This window comes from Aulostomus chinensis, chromosome 13 (genome assembly GCF_037954235.1).
Source record: "Aulostomus chinensis isolate RoL2024-O1b breed Wild chromosome 13, RoL_Achi_v1.0, whole genome shotgun sequence".
Taxonomy (NCBI): domain Eukaryota; kingdom Metazoa; phylum Chordata; class Actinopteri; order Syngnathiformes; family Aulostomidae; genus Aulostomus; species Aulostomus chinensis.
The window spans coordinates 18006533-18022698 of record NC_141332.1 but is presented as its reverse complement, the minus strand read 5'-3'; the positions used below and the strand labels follow the sequence as shown (position 1 = coordinate 18022698).

Sequence of the window (16166 nt, the reverse complement as noted above, 5' to 3'; positions counted from 1 at the left end):
AATTTATGTTAAAACGTGACATTGATCTATTTTTATTTCTCCTGCTTGTCAACAATCCGCCTCTGTAGGTCAGTATTCTGGACTGACTGGAGGTTTCAGTGACAGCTACTGCCGCTAGGTGGCAGTACCTTCTCTACAACTGTCAAACCTGCCAGGACCAGAAGGACGAGGAAGTCCAGGAGGAATCCTGAGCCAATCACAGCCCAGGGCTCCATATTGAACCGTTGTTTTCAATACGAAGACAGACAGCACTGTATCAGCAGTTTAGGTTTTTTTGATGTTTTTTAACTAAAGACGTCATCTAAAGTACTCAACAAACGAAACCGAGTCTATACTCACGCGGTAGCGATGAAGTTAGCGGATATCAAGAAGTTAAAAGTGGCTGAATTACGGTCCAGACTTAAAGAAGTTGGTTTGGACACCGGAGGACTGAAGGGTGAGCTGGTGGGAAGGCTCTGGTCTGTACTGGAGTCCGGCCAGTTTCTAAAAGAAGGTACAGATGAGGAGACACATGTACCACTAGCGGAGACTTTGGAGGTCTGGGCCTCTTCCGCCACGTCCTCTTCACCGGCGACTTGTGTTACTGCGTCGTGTGAAGTAGACCGCCGGACCAGAGAGTATTCTGACTCCGCCACTCAGACCGAGGATGATGGATCTCTGCAGACACTCCAACCCGGGTCGGTGTCAGGGTGTGTGAGAGTGTGCCAGGTCGAGGGGATTGAGTTTGCAGCTGCACACCATCCTGGAGAAGACCGAGGGAGAGCTTTCTACGAGTTCAAAGAAGAGATACGATATAAAAGGTAGTGATAGGTAGATAACTGCTGCAGAGTAGCTGCACAGATGGAGCTTCAGGCTTTGTGAGGAAAATACACCAACAAAAATTAATCCCAGAGGTGTTTCAGGTGGGCAACATGTTTTTTTTCCCTACCAGAGCCAAATCACCGCAACCTCCACTGGAGTGGGAGGAGGCAGGCAAGGAAGAGGAGGACAGAGTAACACTAGATCCCTGTGAGTCTTTGAATAACAAACAGAAACATCAGATGATTTCGGGTGCATTTTATTGTAACAACACTTATTTTCTCAAGAGATGGTCCCTGTGGCAGAAGTCAGAGCAGATAAACATGTCCTTGTTTGCTCAGATTGCAGCCACCTCCACTTTGAGGTGGGTCCAGGTGGAGCCTGTGGTCAGCCACGGTTCTGGGACAGGTTCCCTTTCCTGTGGTCGGGCTGCAGGCTCACCCATGGGGTGATGCAGGGCCAGGTGGGCTTTGAGGTGAGGCTGGAGAGGAAGTTGTTGAGTACTCAGATGGAACATAAAGATGACATGTCCTATGGGATGCGAATAGGGTGGTCAGTGGTGAACACCTCTCTACTGCTGGGTAAGAGAAACAAAAGAATTAAATGATGACTGTTTGACATCAAACAACATTCAAACCTGCATTTCTCTCCCTCTGCCGTCAGGTCAGGATGAATTCTCATTTTCTTATGATGGATGTGGTAAAAAATTGTCCGGGGGAAAGGAAGAGGAGTTTGGAGAACCGTTTTCAGAAGGCGATATCATTGGTTGTTATGCTGTGAGTGGCTTTTTTTGGCAGGGTGGGGATCTTTTTGTTGCAAGCAGTTCTGAACAGTATTGTCACTCATCTCATCTGTGCTGTGTCACACACCCACAGTCTTTCTCTGCAGATGATGCTGTCCAAATCTTCTTCCACAAAAATGGTCGATTCATGGGTGTTGCCTTCTCTCTGGGCTCTTCGGTACTGCAGGGTCGTGCTCTGTACCCTCATGTCCTCTGTAAGAGCTGTTCAGTTCGGTTTCTCTTGGACCCTACAGTTCCTCCCTGGTACCCCAGTCCACCAGGGTTCACACCGCTGGCGGCGCTCCCTGCTGGGCAGCGGGTATGCAGCACATCACCCCCATACTCCAGATCACAGTGTGAGGTGAGATTTTATCTGAGACAGTTTCCTGTTGCTAGAAAAAACACAAAACAAGCAAAGTGCCACAGGAAGAAACCAAATGCCACGTGATCTTTCTCTAGATGGTGTTGATGGTGGGTCTGCCTGGTTCTGGGAAGAGCCACTGGGCCAGAACTCACCTGCTGCAGCACCCTGAGAAACACTACCAACTGTTGGGCACAGAGGAGCTGCTTGCATATATGCTTGTTAGTAGAAACTTCACCTTCACCTGCAAGATGGCTGATTGACATGTTTGTCCTGGTCAGTTGAGTGAAGTTGTTGCGTGTTTATTCAGAGTGGTGGACAGTCGGACATCAGGCTGCGGCAGGCCACTCAGTGTCTAACAGAGTTAATCAAGAGAGCTGCTTATACGCCGGGAAACTACATCCTCAACCAGGTAACGTTTCACCTTAAAACACATATTGATTTAACTCTGAAAAGCCTTTTTAGGGTCATTAGTGTTCAATAAATAAATACTACCTATTTTAGACAGTGTTAGAAGGGGGACTGATGTTATAATATATAATTTTTCAAATATGTCATCGTGAATATTTGTCACAGTAGTTATGGTGGGCAAGATTACTCATTAAAGGCCCTCCCACTGTTGCAGTGGCAGTGTTTGCATGACCAAAAAAAAAAAACAACAACAAAAATTCATATCAACTTAATTATAATTGACTGCGTAATGAATTAAGAACTGTGTGATAACCTCTCTTCTCTCATGTCTCTCCAGTGTAACACCCTGGTCTCTGCACAGCGCTACAAGCTGCAGCTCTTCGCTGGTTTCAGGCGTCGGGTGGTGGTGGTTTTCCCCTCAGCTACAGAGTGGAAAAAACGACTGTCTGAGCATCAGACACGACAGGGGGAACAGATCCCTGAGACTGCCCTGCTCAAACTCCAAGGTCTGACTCTTGCACATTCATTGGAATGAAAATTAACACAAAGAGGAGGTCTCCATCAGTGTATGCAAAGCTGCAGCAGACACTTTGAGCGGTGAACACATTATCATCTTTGTTCTGGAGTTCTTTTTGACTCTCCAAATGAAGGTTGATTCACAATTCAAGTAATTTTTGGCTGAAAAAAGAAACAATTTGGCAGCAGTTTGGAGGTCATGACCAAAGGCAAGAGGTTCATGCCTGAAGGCTCTCGTAATGCTGACACGAATGTGGCCGTGTGAGCATCACAAGTAAATAATGTCCTCTTCCCCTCTGTCTCCAGTGAGCTGCTGTCTTCCAGAGCAGCAGAGTGGCCTCTTGGAGGAGCTGCATTATGTGGAGCTACCTGAAGAGGAGGCACAGATGCTCCTGCAGGAGTACAAAGATGAGGCACGTAAACTGCTACCTCCCATTCCCAAACAAGAGAAGAAGAAGAAGAAACCCCGACTCCAGAGGAAAAGACCCCACCCACCTGGCCCTCCCCCTGCCCAGTGGACCCACTGGGGTTGGCCAAATGGTCAGCATGAGAACAGGTCATTTTGAGAGACTTTGACATTTAAGATGGTAGTTGATATTTTGTTGTTGTTGTTGTTTTTGAAGGGTGGAATGATGAGAGGCCCTACATGCAGAGCTGGAGCCAGCAGCCAAGATATGTGAGTGACAAACAACAAATAAAATGAATTGAACTTAAGACATCGAACAACATCACACTCTGACTTTATATTATTTACATTTCAGTGGAATGTGGCTTATCAGGACCAAAGCCTCTCCTACGACAGCAGTGACTTTGGATACAGCAGTTATGTGGGTTACTAGCAAGATGACACACACCACCAATCTTCCAGCAGTAACATGGAAACAATCCTTACTTCATTTGGAGCCGAAGGGAAGCACAGGGAACATTGCACCCAGAGATAATCAGTGTTGTCATGTTGAATGACCAGAAATGGTCCTTTTGTTTTTGTTTTTTTAGAATTTTTATTCAAAAGTATTTTAAATCTAAAATTTGTTTTTTAAAAGTACAGCCTAAAGGATAAAAGTACATTTTGCACAACTTGAAGACCCAATAAGAATTTACAGTCAAAAAGTAATAAAGCTCTTCAAAGCAACAGTTTGTGTTCCCTTGGATATTTGGTCGTCTGATCGTCAGATCAGTTTCTCGGGTCTCAGTCCAGCTTCACGGTCTGGAAAAGCAACACGCCTCCTTTGGCTGAAGGACACAGCTCCGACCACAGAGGGCTGCTCATGTCCAGCTGCATCATCTCCTTTAAATAGCCCAAAAAATAAATATGCAGGTTTCAAATATTTCATTTGCAATTTGATATTTTTAGATTTGTCATTCAGAGTGCTGTCCACTTCTCCTGCAACATTCCAAACAGCACCGCTCGCTCCGGTGTTTACATGTAGACATTTAGACCTCCATCATGTTTCTTACCGTTCTGCTGATGAAAATGATATCTGTTGACTCATGGGCCTCCGGTCCTCCTTTCCAGTACAACTTTCTTACTTCATCGGATGTCAGGGAGCAACTGAGGACACACAACAGATGTGTCATCTCTCTGCACACAAATATCTTGCACGTATTATTTCAGAACACAGTGGTCTTTATCCATCTAGATCGTTTTGGTTGGAGTTGTAGAAATTTGGAGATCTCTGCTGTAGAAATATGTTGAAAATAAGCTGATGAGATCTAGCATGTGCTCAGAACAACAATGACTCTTCCATGGAAGAGTATTAGGGCCAGCCAAAAGAGAAATAAGATATTTTAAGTTATACTCAGAGTGTTGAGAATACAGTTAAAATGTCCATGCTGACGCTAGCTGTCCTGAGCATCCTCACCAGGCGGTGGCGCTGCTGGGTTTCTTTGAGTCTCCGTGCTAAGAATGTGGGGGCAGGGATCAATTCTGAGGTATTCAGATGATTGTAGGCCAACCTGTTCTACCAGATGGCCTCTGATATCGAGGGGCTGGGAAACAGGACTGTTGAGCTCTTCTATTACCTTGCAATTGTTCTGCGTTACAAAGCAAAAAAAAAAAAAAAAAAAAATGGAATGTCATAGAAGAACCTTAATAAAAACACATTTATATGTTAAAGCTTAAACATTACTTATTTTAGAAGGAAATTGGAATCTGAGGACCATATAGAATTTAGCATATTTTTTGCTCCCAACGGCTCACTATTTGGTTTCAGTTTTGGCTTCCAAGGGAAAAACTTTGAGTACTGCTGGTCTAAAGAGAAGGAAAGGGTTTATCAAAGTAGTACCATGACTGTAGATGGTTACACACTATTCTTGCATACTTGTGCATATTAGTCCCTGTTTTTTTTTTGTTTTTTGGGGGGACTAAAGGGGTGCTGGTGAATTCCTTCAGCTGATTTGGGACACACCCAGAGTAATAAGGCAGTGAATCAGCTTGGATAAGAAGATCCACTTAAGCTGTGTGGAGCCTTGAGGGCCAGAGGCTTTGTTTGCAATGAGAAGAGCACATGTGTAGAGTGTGTTTGAACGAAGGGAGGAGTAGGTACCTCACGTAGAACTCCGCGCTTGGCCTGCCTGCGCTGGTGTGATTCAGAGCAACACCCATCAGGATTGGCTCCCCCAGGAAACTGAGAGGAACATTCACCTGGAGACAAACGGTTTTCACATTTAAGTTGACAGAAATGTCAAAAATTAGGTAAACACCACAGACATCAGAGAAGAAGTTGAATCAGCTGATCTGAACCACCTGGAAGCTTTTAACTGCAGTTAGAGTTTGTCATGATGATGCTAACTGCTCAGTTTCTACTGAATTGAGATGAGGCTTCATCTCAGGGACGCCTCTAAAACTGAAAAAGATCTCAGTTTCTATACTGTGAGACAGTAGACCACTGAATGGAGTGATATTAATCACCTGGTTGGGATGTCAGGAATACAGAAAGTAAAAAGAAATTAGTTTCCCTCTTGAAAATCCTCAGGTCATTGAAGTCTGTAGGGCAGTTGGAGTTTTGTCCTGCCAGAACCTCAGAAATGGGTCTGCCAGTGAAGCGTCTCTACAGGTGAGCTGAAGGAAGACTCACCTCGTCTCTAATCTCAGCACACACAGATGAGAAGAGTTCAGAGATGACAGCATCCGACCGCTGCTGCAGCAGGGCCACGCTGATCTGCTCCTCCTGCACAACCTGACCCAGACGCTCACACACCACCTGTGGAGGGAAGTCACGGTGAATGACACATCAACATTCGCATGACAAATACTTTCCTCTGTCCTCACCTTTGGCTCTGGGTGTCCCCCAGGGATGTCAAGCAACCCGCCTGCCTCTGCCACCTTCTGGCTTCTTCTGATCAACACCATCTGACCGTCCTTGGTACACATGATGGCGCCCACACCCAGAGGCTGAGCAAGCAGCGCAACAGAGTTGCTGAACTCTACCTCTCCACGCTGACGAAGCTCTGAGACTCTGCAGGACCAGTTGGTCCCCAGGTAGTCCTTGTAGCAGGTGAGGCCGACCCTCAGAGTGAGGATGAGTCTGGCCTCCTCTTCATCAGGCTGTGAAGAATGCTCTGCTGTACAGGTGGAGGGCGTGTGTCCCAGGATGCTGTCCTTTGTTGGGTTTTCACACCTTTTTGTGAGGTCGAAACTGTTCAGAGCAGCATCCTGAAGACGGATCTCCTCTCCAGTGTGTTCCCAGTGTGACCTGCTGTCCTGGTCCTCCACACAGCAGGATGAAGGAGTGCAAGGTGGGAGTTTAGAAGAGCCAGCAGGTGCCGAGGGACGAGTAGGGGAGGCCAAGTGGAAGGAGTGCAGCCTGAATTTGGCTCCGTTGAAAAGCCACGGTTCTTTAGACACCCGCTCTGTCCACACCTCCTCGATGTGGCGTTCAAGAGCCGTATCAGTCTGCCTGTTGTAGCTGGGAGGAGGAAGTGACAAGCATTTACATTTCCCTCATGTCAAATTACACTTCATGAATAGAGAGATAAAAGTGTCACTATGATCAGAGTGATTATTGAGTGACTTCCCTGTAATGTTATTATGGTGAGTAATGTACCTTTCAGAGAGTTCCACCTGTACTTGAGACTGGGACAGCCCTCGCCAGGCACCACAGTGCAGCAGCAGAGACACTTCAGGGTCCATCACCTCCAAAGATAAGAGGTTTTCTCTACAGAGATGCAACACTGTGTTACTTCTGTGGTTTCCTTTTAAAAATGAATCATCAGATCAGGTATAAAATGCTGTCTTTTAGAGACATTTAAATGCAGTAAATGAATGTCCTGTGAGAGTGGAATTAAGACTGCACATAGACTGACAAACAGAGAATATTTATCCAAATGTCACATCCTGTAACGGGTATTTTGTGCAGGTTATATGATGTGGGCACCGCCTACTTTGCCCTATAGGGTTTACACACTTGATCAATGGAATTTTTTTTCAGATAGTTCTGCTTGTTAACCCAGAGGGCAGTTCCAGAAAGAGGGGCTCTTCACCTCCTCAGTCTCTCCTCCTCCTAAAGGAACCACGCACACTGGCTCGATTCCACAGCGATGCAGAACTACTGATGAAATCCTGAATGAATATTAGTTTGAAAGTTACTGCCTTTAAGCCAACCAGACCTCATCATATGAAAACTGAGCCAATGGAAGTTATCAGCTAAAACATTCTTATTCATCCACTTTATCACCTGCAGAGGAAATGGCGTGGAATACGATGAACGAATGGACAACTAATGAAATGCTTACCGTGGTAACTCAGAGGCAACTTTTTAAAGAGCTTACAAATATTTCCTCGTAGTTGCGAATGAATTAATAGGTTCACAATAGGGAAGGCAGAGGCAGGTGTTACGTCAAATTCTGTTTCCACGTTTATATGTGGTCCTCTCCTGTTACCTTTCCCACCTCCCAGGTATATAACCATATAACACAAACGGACGACTTTTTCATTCATTTTTCTTGGCTGTGTTTCACTTTACATCCCAAAGAATATACATTTACCGTGAGGTTTGGTGAAACCAACTCGCAGGATTCATTTCGGAGAGCTGTCAGTTTAGTGTCAATACCAAAATAACTCCGGCTATTTTCTCACAACATATACGGCCATAACCTGGACATTTTTCATTTGTTAGTTCTGGTAATTAAAAGTTTCAATAACTTACCTCTCTGACGTGTCTACAATTTGTTGTTGGTTTACTTCCTCTCTTCAACCGAATGGCAGAATATGTGTTAATTACCGCCACTCAGTGACCAAGAATAGGAACTGCAGGCTCCGGATGACGTGTGCTGCCGCATCAAAAATAATTAGGGCCTGACCCCGGAGGTCCTCAGGGGCGAAGACCCTATTATTTCAGTTACTGTCTTAAGGAGTAACAAACAACTTATAAAGTTATATTTGCCCTGTATTTATCTTGGTGCCATCAGTTGTTATTTCTGAATAAAGCAATACAATTTAATAAGAAACTAAGAAATTAGGTAAGTTAAAATTTCATTTATTGAAATGCTCTAAAATTACGATGCTTTATCATGAAATTATGCACAGAAAGAGAAAATGTTTTAGCAGTACACAAACAGACAGTATCTATCTTCGGTTCAAATGTATACTGATGGATATAGATATAGATATAGATATAAATATAGATGTAGATATAGATATAGATATAGATATAGATATAGATATAGATATAGATATATCAATTCAGTTCTGCAGGAGATTCCGGCCACCACACGGTTAATATTCGGGAACCAAACACACGAAGGGGCGTATTTGTGTTGTGTCAATTGACCAAAACTCAAGCAGCGTTTGGTCGTAATAAAAAACAAAATAAAGCCAAAATAAATTCATATTTCACATAAGACCGATGTCATAGATGAAACTTAAAAGAATCTCATTCACCTTAACATAAACGAGAATATATTAATATTATTAGAAGTTTTGACAGTCAGCTGCTTTTAATTGTACAATTCAGCAAACGTCCTGCGCTTTATTTTGAACGCTAAGTTCCGGTTTTACTGTAGCCTAGCTTCCTTAGCTTTATGCAACCACTATGCCAATACAGCACTGTTATGAAACCGAGTCCTCCTGGTATGTTACTTTTCTGCTCTCAGATAATGGCTTTACATCCATGTATACATATTTTTAAAGTCGAATCATTGTTACATGGTTGCTCTTCGTCATGAATGCACTTTCGCTACCCAGATTAGCTCGTCCATAGCATTTATTTGCAGCACAGAGGCATTCAAAGCTAACCGAGGCTAGTTTAGCGTCGCTGCAAAGGTGGCAGAACAAACTGTCCTTCCACAAAACTCTACTGGTAGAACTGTGTTTCTTCGTTAATTTTATGGTATTCTTGGCTCACGAACCCACCAGTAGGTGCTACTGGTGCAGTTATTCTTGAAATGCGCGATTAATAAATTGTGCATTTTTAAAAGTAATATGTTGTGCACAGGTCCTCCAGCTACTGAGATCAAACTAGCTTTCCGGTTTCTGGGTGTTTGTTCAAAAAAAAAAAATCATTTCAAGGAGTTAATTTGAAAGCCTTTTGTCCCCCCCCCCCCCCCTAAATGTTTCTCTCACCCTTTGTTGTGGTCCCCGGTAGAGTCACATGTCATCACATGAGGGGGCTGTTGCTGACATCATCAGTTTCAATGGAAACAAACTGAAAGGTAAAGACAGAAAAATGGTCACCTGTTATTTTAAGCACTTCCTCCATTGTGTGTTGTTGTATTGAATCATTGTTCTGGCTGGCACAACCAACAAAACAAACTACTGGTCTTCGGATCTTGTAGTTATGATTAGATGATATATTTTTGGTCTATTACCTGCTTCCCCCTCACTAAACTACTTTACACCAGTACTACATTTAACATTTGTTGTCTGTGTGACACTACAGTCATCACCCATCATGCAGCTGGAGGGTCAGCTGCGCCTCTGTCAGAACTGTCTTTGGGGCTGCAAGTACGGACTGCGTCTGCTCTCCCAGAACGTAGCTAACAGGTACACTTTCACTGGAACTTGTTTGATTGACAGGAGATTTAAATATTTTTGCTAGGTCATTTTAATTCATTCAATCTCTATAACAAACATCAGCTTGTAATAGTGATTTTCCCGTGTTTTACTGCTATTTTCTGGTTGTATCACTCCCTTCAGAAAAGCTGTGAACTATTACGACCTCCTTGGAGTCAAATCTGATGCCTCCTCAGAGGACATTAAAAATGCCTTTTTCAACAAATCTAAGAAGGTAGGTTTCTTGCATCTCTGTGACTTATAGGTTTATATCACATTTCGCCACATGAGGGCAGCCTTATACAGTTTAGTTTCTCCTCCTCACAGTGGGCTTTTTGATTGTTTTCATGTTGCAGCCAGCAGTGTAAATAAAGACAGGCAGGAATCTAAACCTTGATGTCGTGGCGTGATTGAATGGTGACACATCTCGCCCTTCAGGCAGGAGTTATGCCTGAGCTCACACAATTCAGAGAAATAAACTACAGTCCAGCAATAATAAAGACAATTTTGCATACATGCACGCCGTCAAGATCATTCCCTCACTGCCGTGGTGGATTGGTTTGATGTGTGTCCTTAATAATTACTCTAATTATGGCAGCTGCACCCAGACAGTGACCCATCTAACCCAGAGCTACACAACCAGTTTGTGGAGCTGAACGAGGCGTACCGTGTGCTGAGCAAAGAGCCAAGCAGGAAGGAGTATGACACCAAGATCAGACACCCCTACGGCGGTGGCAGGGGCCAGGTCTTCAGAGCTGCATCCAGCTTCAACGCCCACAGAACAAGGTGACACTAAGACACTGTGAGCTTGTTATGGGTCCTGCGTAACCAGGCCATCCTCCACTGTCTGACTCTGTGATTTAGTTGGAAATCACTGACGCAACTGTGGTCTAAACCTGAAAATGTCTGATGTGGTCTGCTTGCAGTTTTATTTTTGTGAGGACTATGATGCTATTACACAAAAGTGTGTCTCACATAGTCTTAAATATTCTGATGTATCCTGAAGATGAACGTCGTGGGAATCGGTCTCCAGCTGTAGGACTGTCATGATAGCAAAATTTCCTGGTCAATAAATTGTCCCTGAAATTAATGCCATTGATTTTATCTGCAAACACGAAGTGAATCAGACTGAAACAGACTGATTCAGCTCAGTTTGATCAGCCATCAGACACAGATTTATTACCATATCATTATTCTAGTACAATCCCAGCTGATTCCATATCAATTCTTCACCTCTTCCACTGCTTCACCACCAGTGCCGAGGCCCAGGAAACCATACGATACTGGGAGCAGGTGCATCAGTCTTACACTCAGGAGATGTCAGCAGAGGCACAGCAGGAGAGGAGGAAGAACAACTTCCGCCTGTTGGGCTACTGCTTGTTTGCTATGCTGCTCAGTATCGGAGCTCACGTCCTCTTTTTCAGGTAAAGACATAGCAGCCGATACCGTGGGTGAATAAAGTTGAACATTCACCCTTCAAGCCCACACTTACTACATTTTGTTCATTTTACTATTTTGTCAATGAATGAAGAGCCCTTGGGCGTTTGAAGCTTAAAGTGATACTTCACCCAAAAAGTCTAGTTTTTTTCACAGTTGCGTCACATCTCTGAGTGCCGCACTGGAAATGTTGCGTTTGTTTCAGGCTCAACTCAAAGTATTTGTAGAGTAATGAGCACAAAGAAGATGTGGTGTGATGTGCTTGAGAGTTTCCTAATGAATGTTTTTGGACAGTTTTGCTAATGCTAGTAGTTGGTGACCATGGGGGGGGGAGGTGTTAGCCTCAGGGTAAACATACATGGCTGGCTCTTTCTACATGCTGGTGTCACAAAAAAGTAATGCAGGAGATGATACGTCTTCACGAGCTCAACACAACTGTTTGTGAGTACTTGAAAGGCAAAATACATTCTTTTGAGTGAGGTGTCACTTTAAGTTACCTGAGAAAAAAAAGGAAATTGTTTGAAGCATTTGCTCCTTTGGCCTGAAAGGTGAACACTGATGACAACATATTGTGCGTTTTTAGGGAACTTTTGTAAAATGAGGCAACGGTGTAACTGTTCCCAATGCAGTAGATGCAGTCTTGAGAGGAACCCTGATCTCCTCTCACTGCTGCCCGCCCTCATCACCTCCTCAGTCAGTCTGCACATTCACATACAGATAAATTGGATTGTTTGAGGACACTTCTCAGTGCCGTGTGTCTCGGTTCGACCTCAGGGCCATTTGTTCTCACACACACAAGGTGCCGTTCGGCTTTGTGGAGATTCACTTCCCTGTGTCCTGTCGAGTTGTTTTAACAGCTGTACAACCGCCATAAATACAACTGAGCATACAGTGGCCCTGTTGAACTCTGAACTCCGAGGTTAAGCAAAGTTATTTAACTTGCATCTGTTCAACCTTTTTTTTTTTCAGAAAACTGGAACAAGTTCACAACAAATTTATGGAAGAGAAAGATCATAATATCACAAAAATATACAATGAATCCAAAGAGAGAGCCAGGTTTGTGAAAAAAATTGTCTTCCTTCTTTGCTAAGTAACCATTTTGATTAAGGATGGCTGAAGACCTGTTTGACTGGCTGTGATTCATTTCTTTTCCTCAGAGTCAACGGGTTCAAGAAACAGGCAGAAATCCTGCGGCAGAAGCATGATGAGTTCCAGGAGAAATTCAAATCCCGCTACGGGCGAGAGGACAAGTAGGAGTGTCTCCTGTTGTCCTCTGTGACATATGTACTCAGCTGGAGTTGGAGTCTGAGCTGCCAGCAGACTGAATGTGGCGTTAGTTTTAGAGTTTCGAAGTGTATTCTGAGCTATTTGAAGATGTTGATACACCTGTGTTTGTCCTCAGAGTGATGGAGGAGGACTTAGACGTGTCACACTCGGTTTATTTCCCAACCAGGCTGACTTTACTGGACTATAAACGGATGAAGTCAGTAGCATCTTCTTACTGGTGAGGTTACTGACAGGATGCAGCTACACACAAACCTCTCCACCATTTCTCCTGCCTTTAATGAACGTGTGAGGATGTTGCTGCTCCCCGTTAAGAGCCAGTCAAATCATTGTGACACGATTTGCCAGCGTCTGAAAGGATGGATGAACTGAAGGAGATGTTGAAGAGTTTAATATTCAGCATTAATGGTTTTACAGGTTAAGTTTGTCACAAAAAAAAAAAACAGTCGACAGATCTGGAAAACTACACCCAACTCCTTTTTGCTCCTTCTGTTGATCCTCGTTGTTTGCCGGGGATGTTCGTTCATCATATACCTCCAAGATTATCGGTTCTGTTTAGCAACACCTGCCATTTCTTCTCTGAGAATTGCTGCTTGAAGCACAATGACGGCGCGTGCTGTGGGAAGAGAAAAATTTAAGGGCACTGTTATTTATTTAGTCATGTTCAAATGCCATACCTTTCCTCGACACGGTTTCTACTCTGCATTCAAAATCAGAAATAACGATTGAAAACCTGTTGTTTTTTTTCTCTTCACAGTGTAAACGGGTCAGTATGTGATAAGGGAATCAACAATGAATTGGATCAAAAAAATAGCGTCAGTGTTGATCAAATCTTTCCATTCCTTTAACTGGCAAAGATGTTCGAAGCCGAAACGCACCGTGTGCTCACTTTATTTGAATACATACAGTATATACTCTGTATGTAAGATCATGTCTTGGAAAAAAAGGGGTGACACAGAAACTTATTGCCAAACTGCTGTAATAAAAACATTAAAATGTTTAAATTGAATTAAAAAGTTTATAATGACAGTTTTGCGGTCACTTCAACATCAAGAGCCAACGTATTTAAACTGTTAGGTTTGTTTGCCATGTTTCTCCTTCACTACCTTATCTATATTCTGTGTAAGAGTGTCAGTGGGAAATGATTAAATGGTCAAATTTGTCTGTCCAGCATTCTTCATCATCTCCCTTAACATGTTCGGCTTCCCTCACACGGATGGTTTGGTTTTGACCGCAATACTTTGAATTCTTCGCTAATTTTTCTACCCCTAATTCCAAAAAAAACAAACAAATGAAACTAGTCAAGGAAAACTGGACAGTTAACCGTTTCATTTTAGTGTATACACTCTAGAAATGTAGTACTGAAAGAGTCAAGATTATAATTTGACAAACTATTCACTTTGGAATGAACATTACATGTGAAGGACTGACAAAACATCATGAGTAACCCTTGTGAAATCTCTAAATGGTCTCTTTAACGTTAAGCCGTTACTCATGAGTTGCTTTCTACCGAAGAAAGCGAGGGCCACTGACTATCTTTTGGATTGGAAGAAAAAAAACTGTAATTAATGAGAATAAAGTTAAAATTCTGATTTTAATGTCAGAGTTATGACAATCATGAAAGAGTAAGAATTCTGAGATTAAAAACTCGAGCCTTAAAATGCACTTTTTTTTTTCTTTTACCTCAATGTTTAGCACCATCAACAGTGAAAGTACATTATCTTTAATCCTCTTTTGAAGTGATATTTCTTACATTTTCTTTTCAAGTCGTCCTAAATTTCCTCAGTATTTTTCTGGGGGCGTCATGGAAGGGAGGCTTGCTTGGTTGTTCATACAGAAGAGTATTGACACGACTGCAAACTGAACTTGAGTAACGACCATGTGACTCACGTTGCAGGTGAATGTTTCCTTCTTGTGGTGTCTTGTCACCCGCTGCCGCCGCAGCACTTTAGACATAGGAGATAACACATCCCCGCATAACATACAGACACTCTCACCCTCATGTGGTTTGTCATAACCCAAACATACCATAATGTCAGCAGGACAACACACACACACACACACTGAAGGAAGACAAGGCTCATGAGAAAAGGGAGCAATGAGGAGTTTTAATGGACTTATCTGCAGACCAGGAAAAGTGTGGCACAGTGTGAGCTGCAACAATGCAGTGCAGCAAACGTGCCCTCTGATCTATCATTTGGAAAACGATTGATACTGATCAATCACCGATTAGCTCAAGGTGCTACAGAGCAAAGCCGGCCAATATTATTTGATGTGATTCAATAAAATGCATTTTATTTTAGTTTATCCTCGTGGGAGATAGAGGAAGAAGAAACAGACTCTTAATTAGTCTTGCATTTTTCCTACTTAGAGGGCAAAAAGTAGAATTTGAATATTCAGTAACAGGATTGTTGACAAGATTTTTTGAATATCAGTAGGCTATTTTTCATCTCCAGACTAACCAGCCAGACAAGTGTAACATCTTGAAAGCAGCTATGATTAATACTTTACAAATAAAGTACTGAATGTCATCTTGTACTATGAGAGACATCATGTAGTGTGACACGTCCAATTGCAGTTCCTCACCTTCCCATGACCTTTATGATGAGCCTAAGGTGGTTGTTTACTGCAACATTACTCTTATGGTTCACTCTCATTGCTCGATAGCGTCTTCATGTCCGCGCAGCAATTAATTTAAGAGAAAAGGTGCCATCTTTTTATCATGTAGCAGGTAGCAACTAGCTTGTGAACACTGTTTCAGCAGCTAGCAAGAGCCATATTTCCCTGAGGTGTTCACTGAGACGAGAAGCAGACACAATTAAAACACAAAATGAAATCAATGATAAAGCTGCTTTGTAGCTGTTGGATGTGGGATTGAGTAATTTAGTCTCAAACAAACTCAATTAACAGGTGCTAAAATGCAAACTTGTTTCTGCTGCCCCCAAGTGGCTAAAAATGTCAAGTAATGTCAGAAAATTCTTCAGTTATGTGGGTTTTACATTGAAGGTATGATTGATTTTTGAATTATCTGGGATTTTCTGAAAAGAACTTTATATTTTTGTACAAATTAGTGACAAAACAGCCCCCCCCCCCCCCCATAGAGGATATTTTGACACAAGTGTATTTGTCCGGATGGCTGAATTCCATTTAGCTGTGTTACATTCAAGGTCGTAGAATTGTAAATGCTGAGTCATTGTTTCAGAAGTCATACTGAAAATGTAACAGATCCATTATTAGTATTATTAACACTGAACCTTTTTATGATGTCTGCCATGAAATCTGGCCTGGTCAAACAACATTTCTCTGTGCAGTCATTGGAAGTTAGTTCGAGTTGACAGTTGTCTTAGTAATAAACATTAAATGTAAATCCACTGTTGATTAATTATTTATTGATATGAAACTTTACTCTCCTCTATAATTAATTAAATTACATCTTTACAGCTGACAAGCCTTGGAATTATTTGAGTGTTGGTCCACCAAACTAGTCAGGAAATAAACTATTATAAGGAGTTATAGTCAGTATATAAATATATGTGTTAGTTCTATGTCCTGGTGTTACGAAAACCACCAAACATCCCAGTCACACC

At 42.6% G+C, this 16166-nt stretch overlaps 3 protein-coding genes across 4 annotated transcripts; 2 read left to right on the top strand and 1 right to left on the bottom strand.

Moving 5' to 3' along the window:
- The first annotated feature begins 197 nt into the window (after positions 1–197).
- LOC147251260 (heterogeneous nuclear ribonucleoprotein U-like protein 2) lies at positions 198–4001 on the top strand. The gene is made up of 11 exons (XM_086221788.1): positions 198–800; positions 932–1008; positions 1140–1379; positions 1462–1574; positions 1674–1940; positions 2039–2161; positions 2251–2352; positions 2689–2857; positions 3174–3407; positions 3491–3543; positions 3629–4001. Exons 1-11 carry the CDS (start codon positions 349–351, stop codon positions 3704–3706), a joined length of 1908 nt encoding a protein of 635 aa, XP_086077914.1. The 5' UTR covers positions 198–348; the 3' UTR covers positions 3707–4001.
- Positions 3404–8185, bottom strand: nudt22 (nudix (nucleoside diphosphate linked moiety X)-type motif 22). 2 transcript variants are annotated; one of them, XM_086221790.1, is made up of 7 exons: positions 8015–8185; positions 6914–7024; positions 6139–6775; positions 5945–6070; positions 5414–5511; positions 4326–4419; positions 3404–4155 (listed from the first exon to the last, which is right to left on the bottom strand). In XM_086221790.1, exons 2-7 carry the CDS (start codon positions 6997–6999, stop codon positions 4057–4059), a joined length of 1140 nt encoding a protein of 379 aa, XP_086077916.1. In that variant the 5' UTR covers positions 7000–7024; positions 8015–8185; the 3' UTR covers positions 3404–4056. The 2 variants fall into 2 exon arrangements, with proteins under 2 accessions (XP_086077916.1, XP_086077915.1); XM_086221789.1 differs by lacking the exon at positions 8015–8185 and adding an exon at positions 7854–8006.
- Positions 8186–8868: 683 nt separating this feature from the next.
- Positions 8869–16012, top strand: dnajc4 (DnaJ (Hsp40) homolog, subfamily C, member 4). Its single transcript, XM_086221792.1, has 8 exons — positions 8869–8937; positions 9452–9518; positions 9746–9849; positions 10003–10093; positions 10457–10644; positions 11115–11282; positions 12265–12351; positions 12453–16012. The coding sequence occupies exons 3-8, from the start codon at positions 9758–9760 to the stop codon at positions 12547–12549; spliced, it is 723 nt and encodes a 240-aa protein (XP_086077918.1). The 5' UTR covers positions 8869–8937; positions 9452–9518; positions 9746–9757; the 3' UTR covers positions 12550–16012.
- The last annotated feature ends 154 nt before the right edge of the window (positions 16013–16166 follow it).

What these genes read in the sequence shown, in the direction of transcription:
- LOC147251260 (XM_086221788.1), top strand. Translation starts at nt 349, where the DNA reads ATGAAGTTAGCGGATATCAAGAAGTTAAAAGTGGCTGAATTACGGTCC. An exon ending in ATATCATTGGTTGTTATGCT is followed by an intron (nt 1,575 to 1,673) that starts GTGAGTGGCTTT and finishes ACACACCCACAG; the next exon opens with TCTTTCTCTGCAGATGATGC. An exon ending in GGAGCCAGCAGCCAAGATAT is followed by an intron (nt 3,544 to 3,628) that starts GTGAGTGACAAA and finishes TTTACATTTCAG; the next exon opens with TGGAATGTGGCTTATCAGGA.
- nudt22 (XM_086221789.1), bottom strand. Translation starts at nt 7,888, where the DNA reads ATGAATCCTGCGAGTTGGTTTCACCAAACCTCACG. An exon ending in TGGTTTCACCAAACCTCACG is followed by an intron (nt 7,025 to 7,853) that starts GTAAATGTATAT and finishes GCATCTCTGTAG; the next exon opens with AGAAAACCTCTTATCTTTGG. An exon ending in GTGCTGAGATTAGAGACGAG is followed by an intron (nt 5,512 to 5,944) that starts GTGAGTCTTCCT and finishes GTTTGTCTCCAG; the next exon opens with GTGAATGTTCCTCTCAGTTT.
- dnajc4 (XM_086221792.1), top strand. Translation starts at nt 9,758, where the DNA reads ATGCAGCTGGAGGGTCAGCTGCGCCTCTGTCAGAACTGTCTTTGGGGC. An exon ending in TTTTCAACAAATCTAAGAAG is followed by an intron (nt 10,094 to 10,456) that starts GTAGGTTTCTTG and finishes TAATTATGGCAG; the next exon opens with CTGCACCCAGACAGTGACCC. An exon ending in GCTCACGTCCTCTTTTTCAG is followed by an intron (nt 11,283 to 12,264) that starts GTAAAGACATAG and finishes TTTTTTTTTCAG; the next exon opens with AAAACTGGAACAAGTTCACA.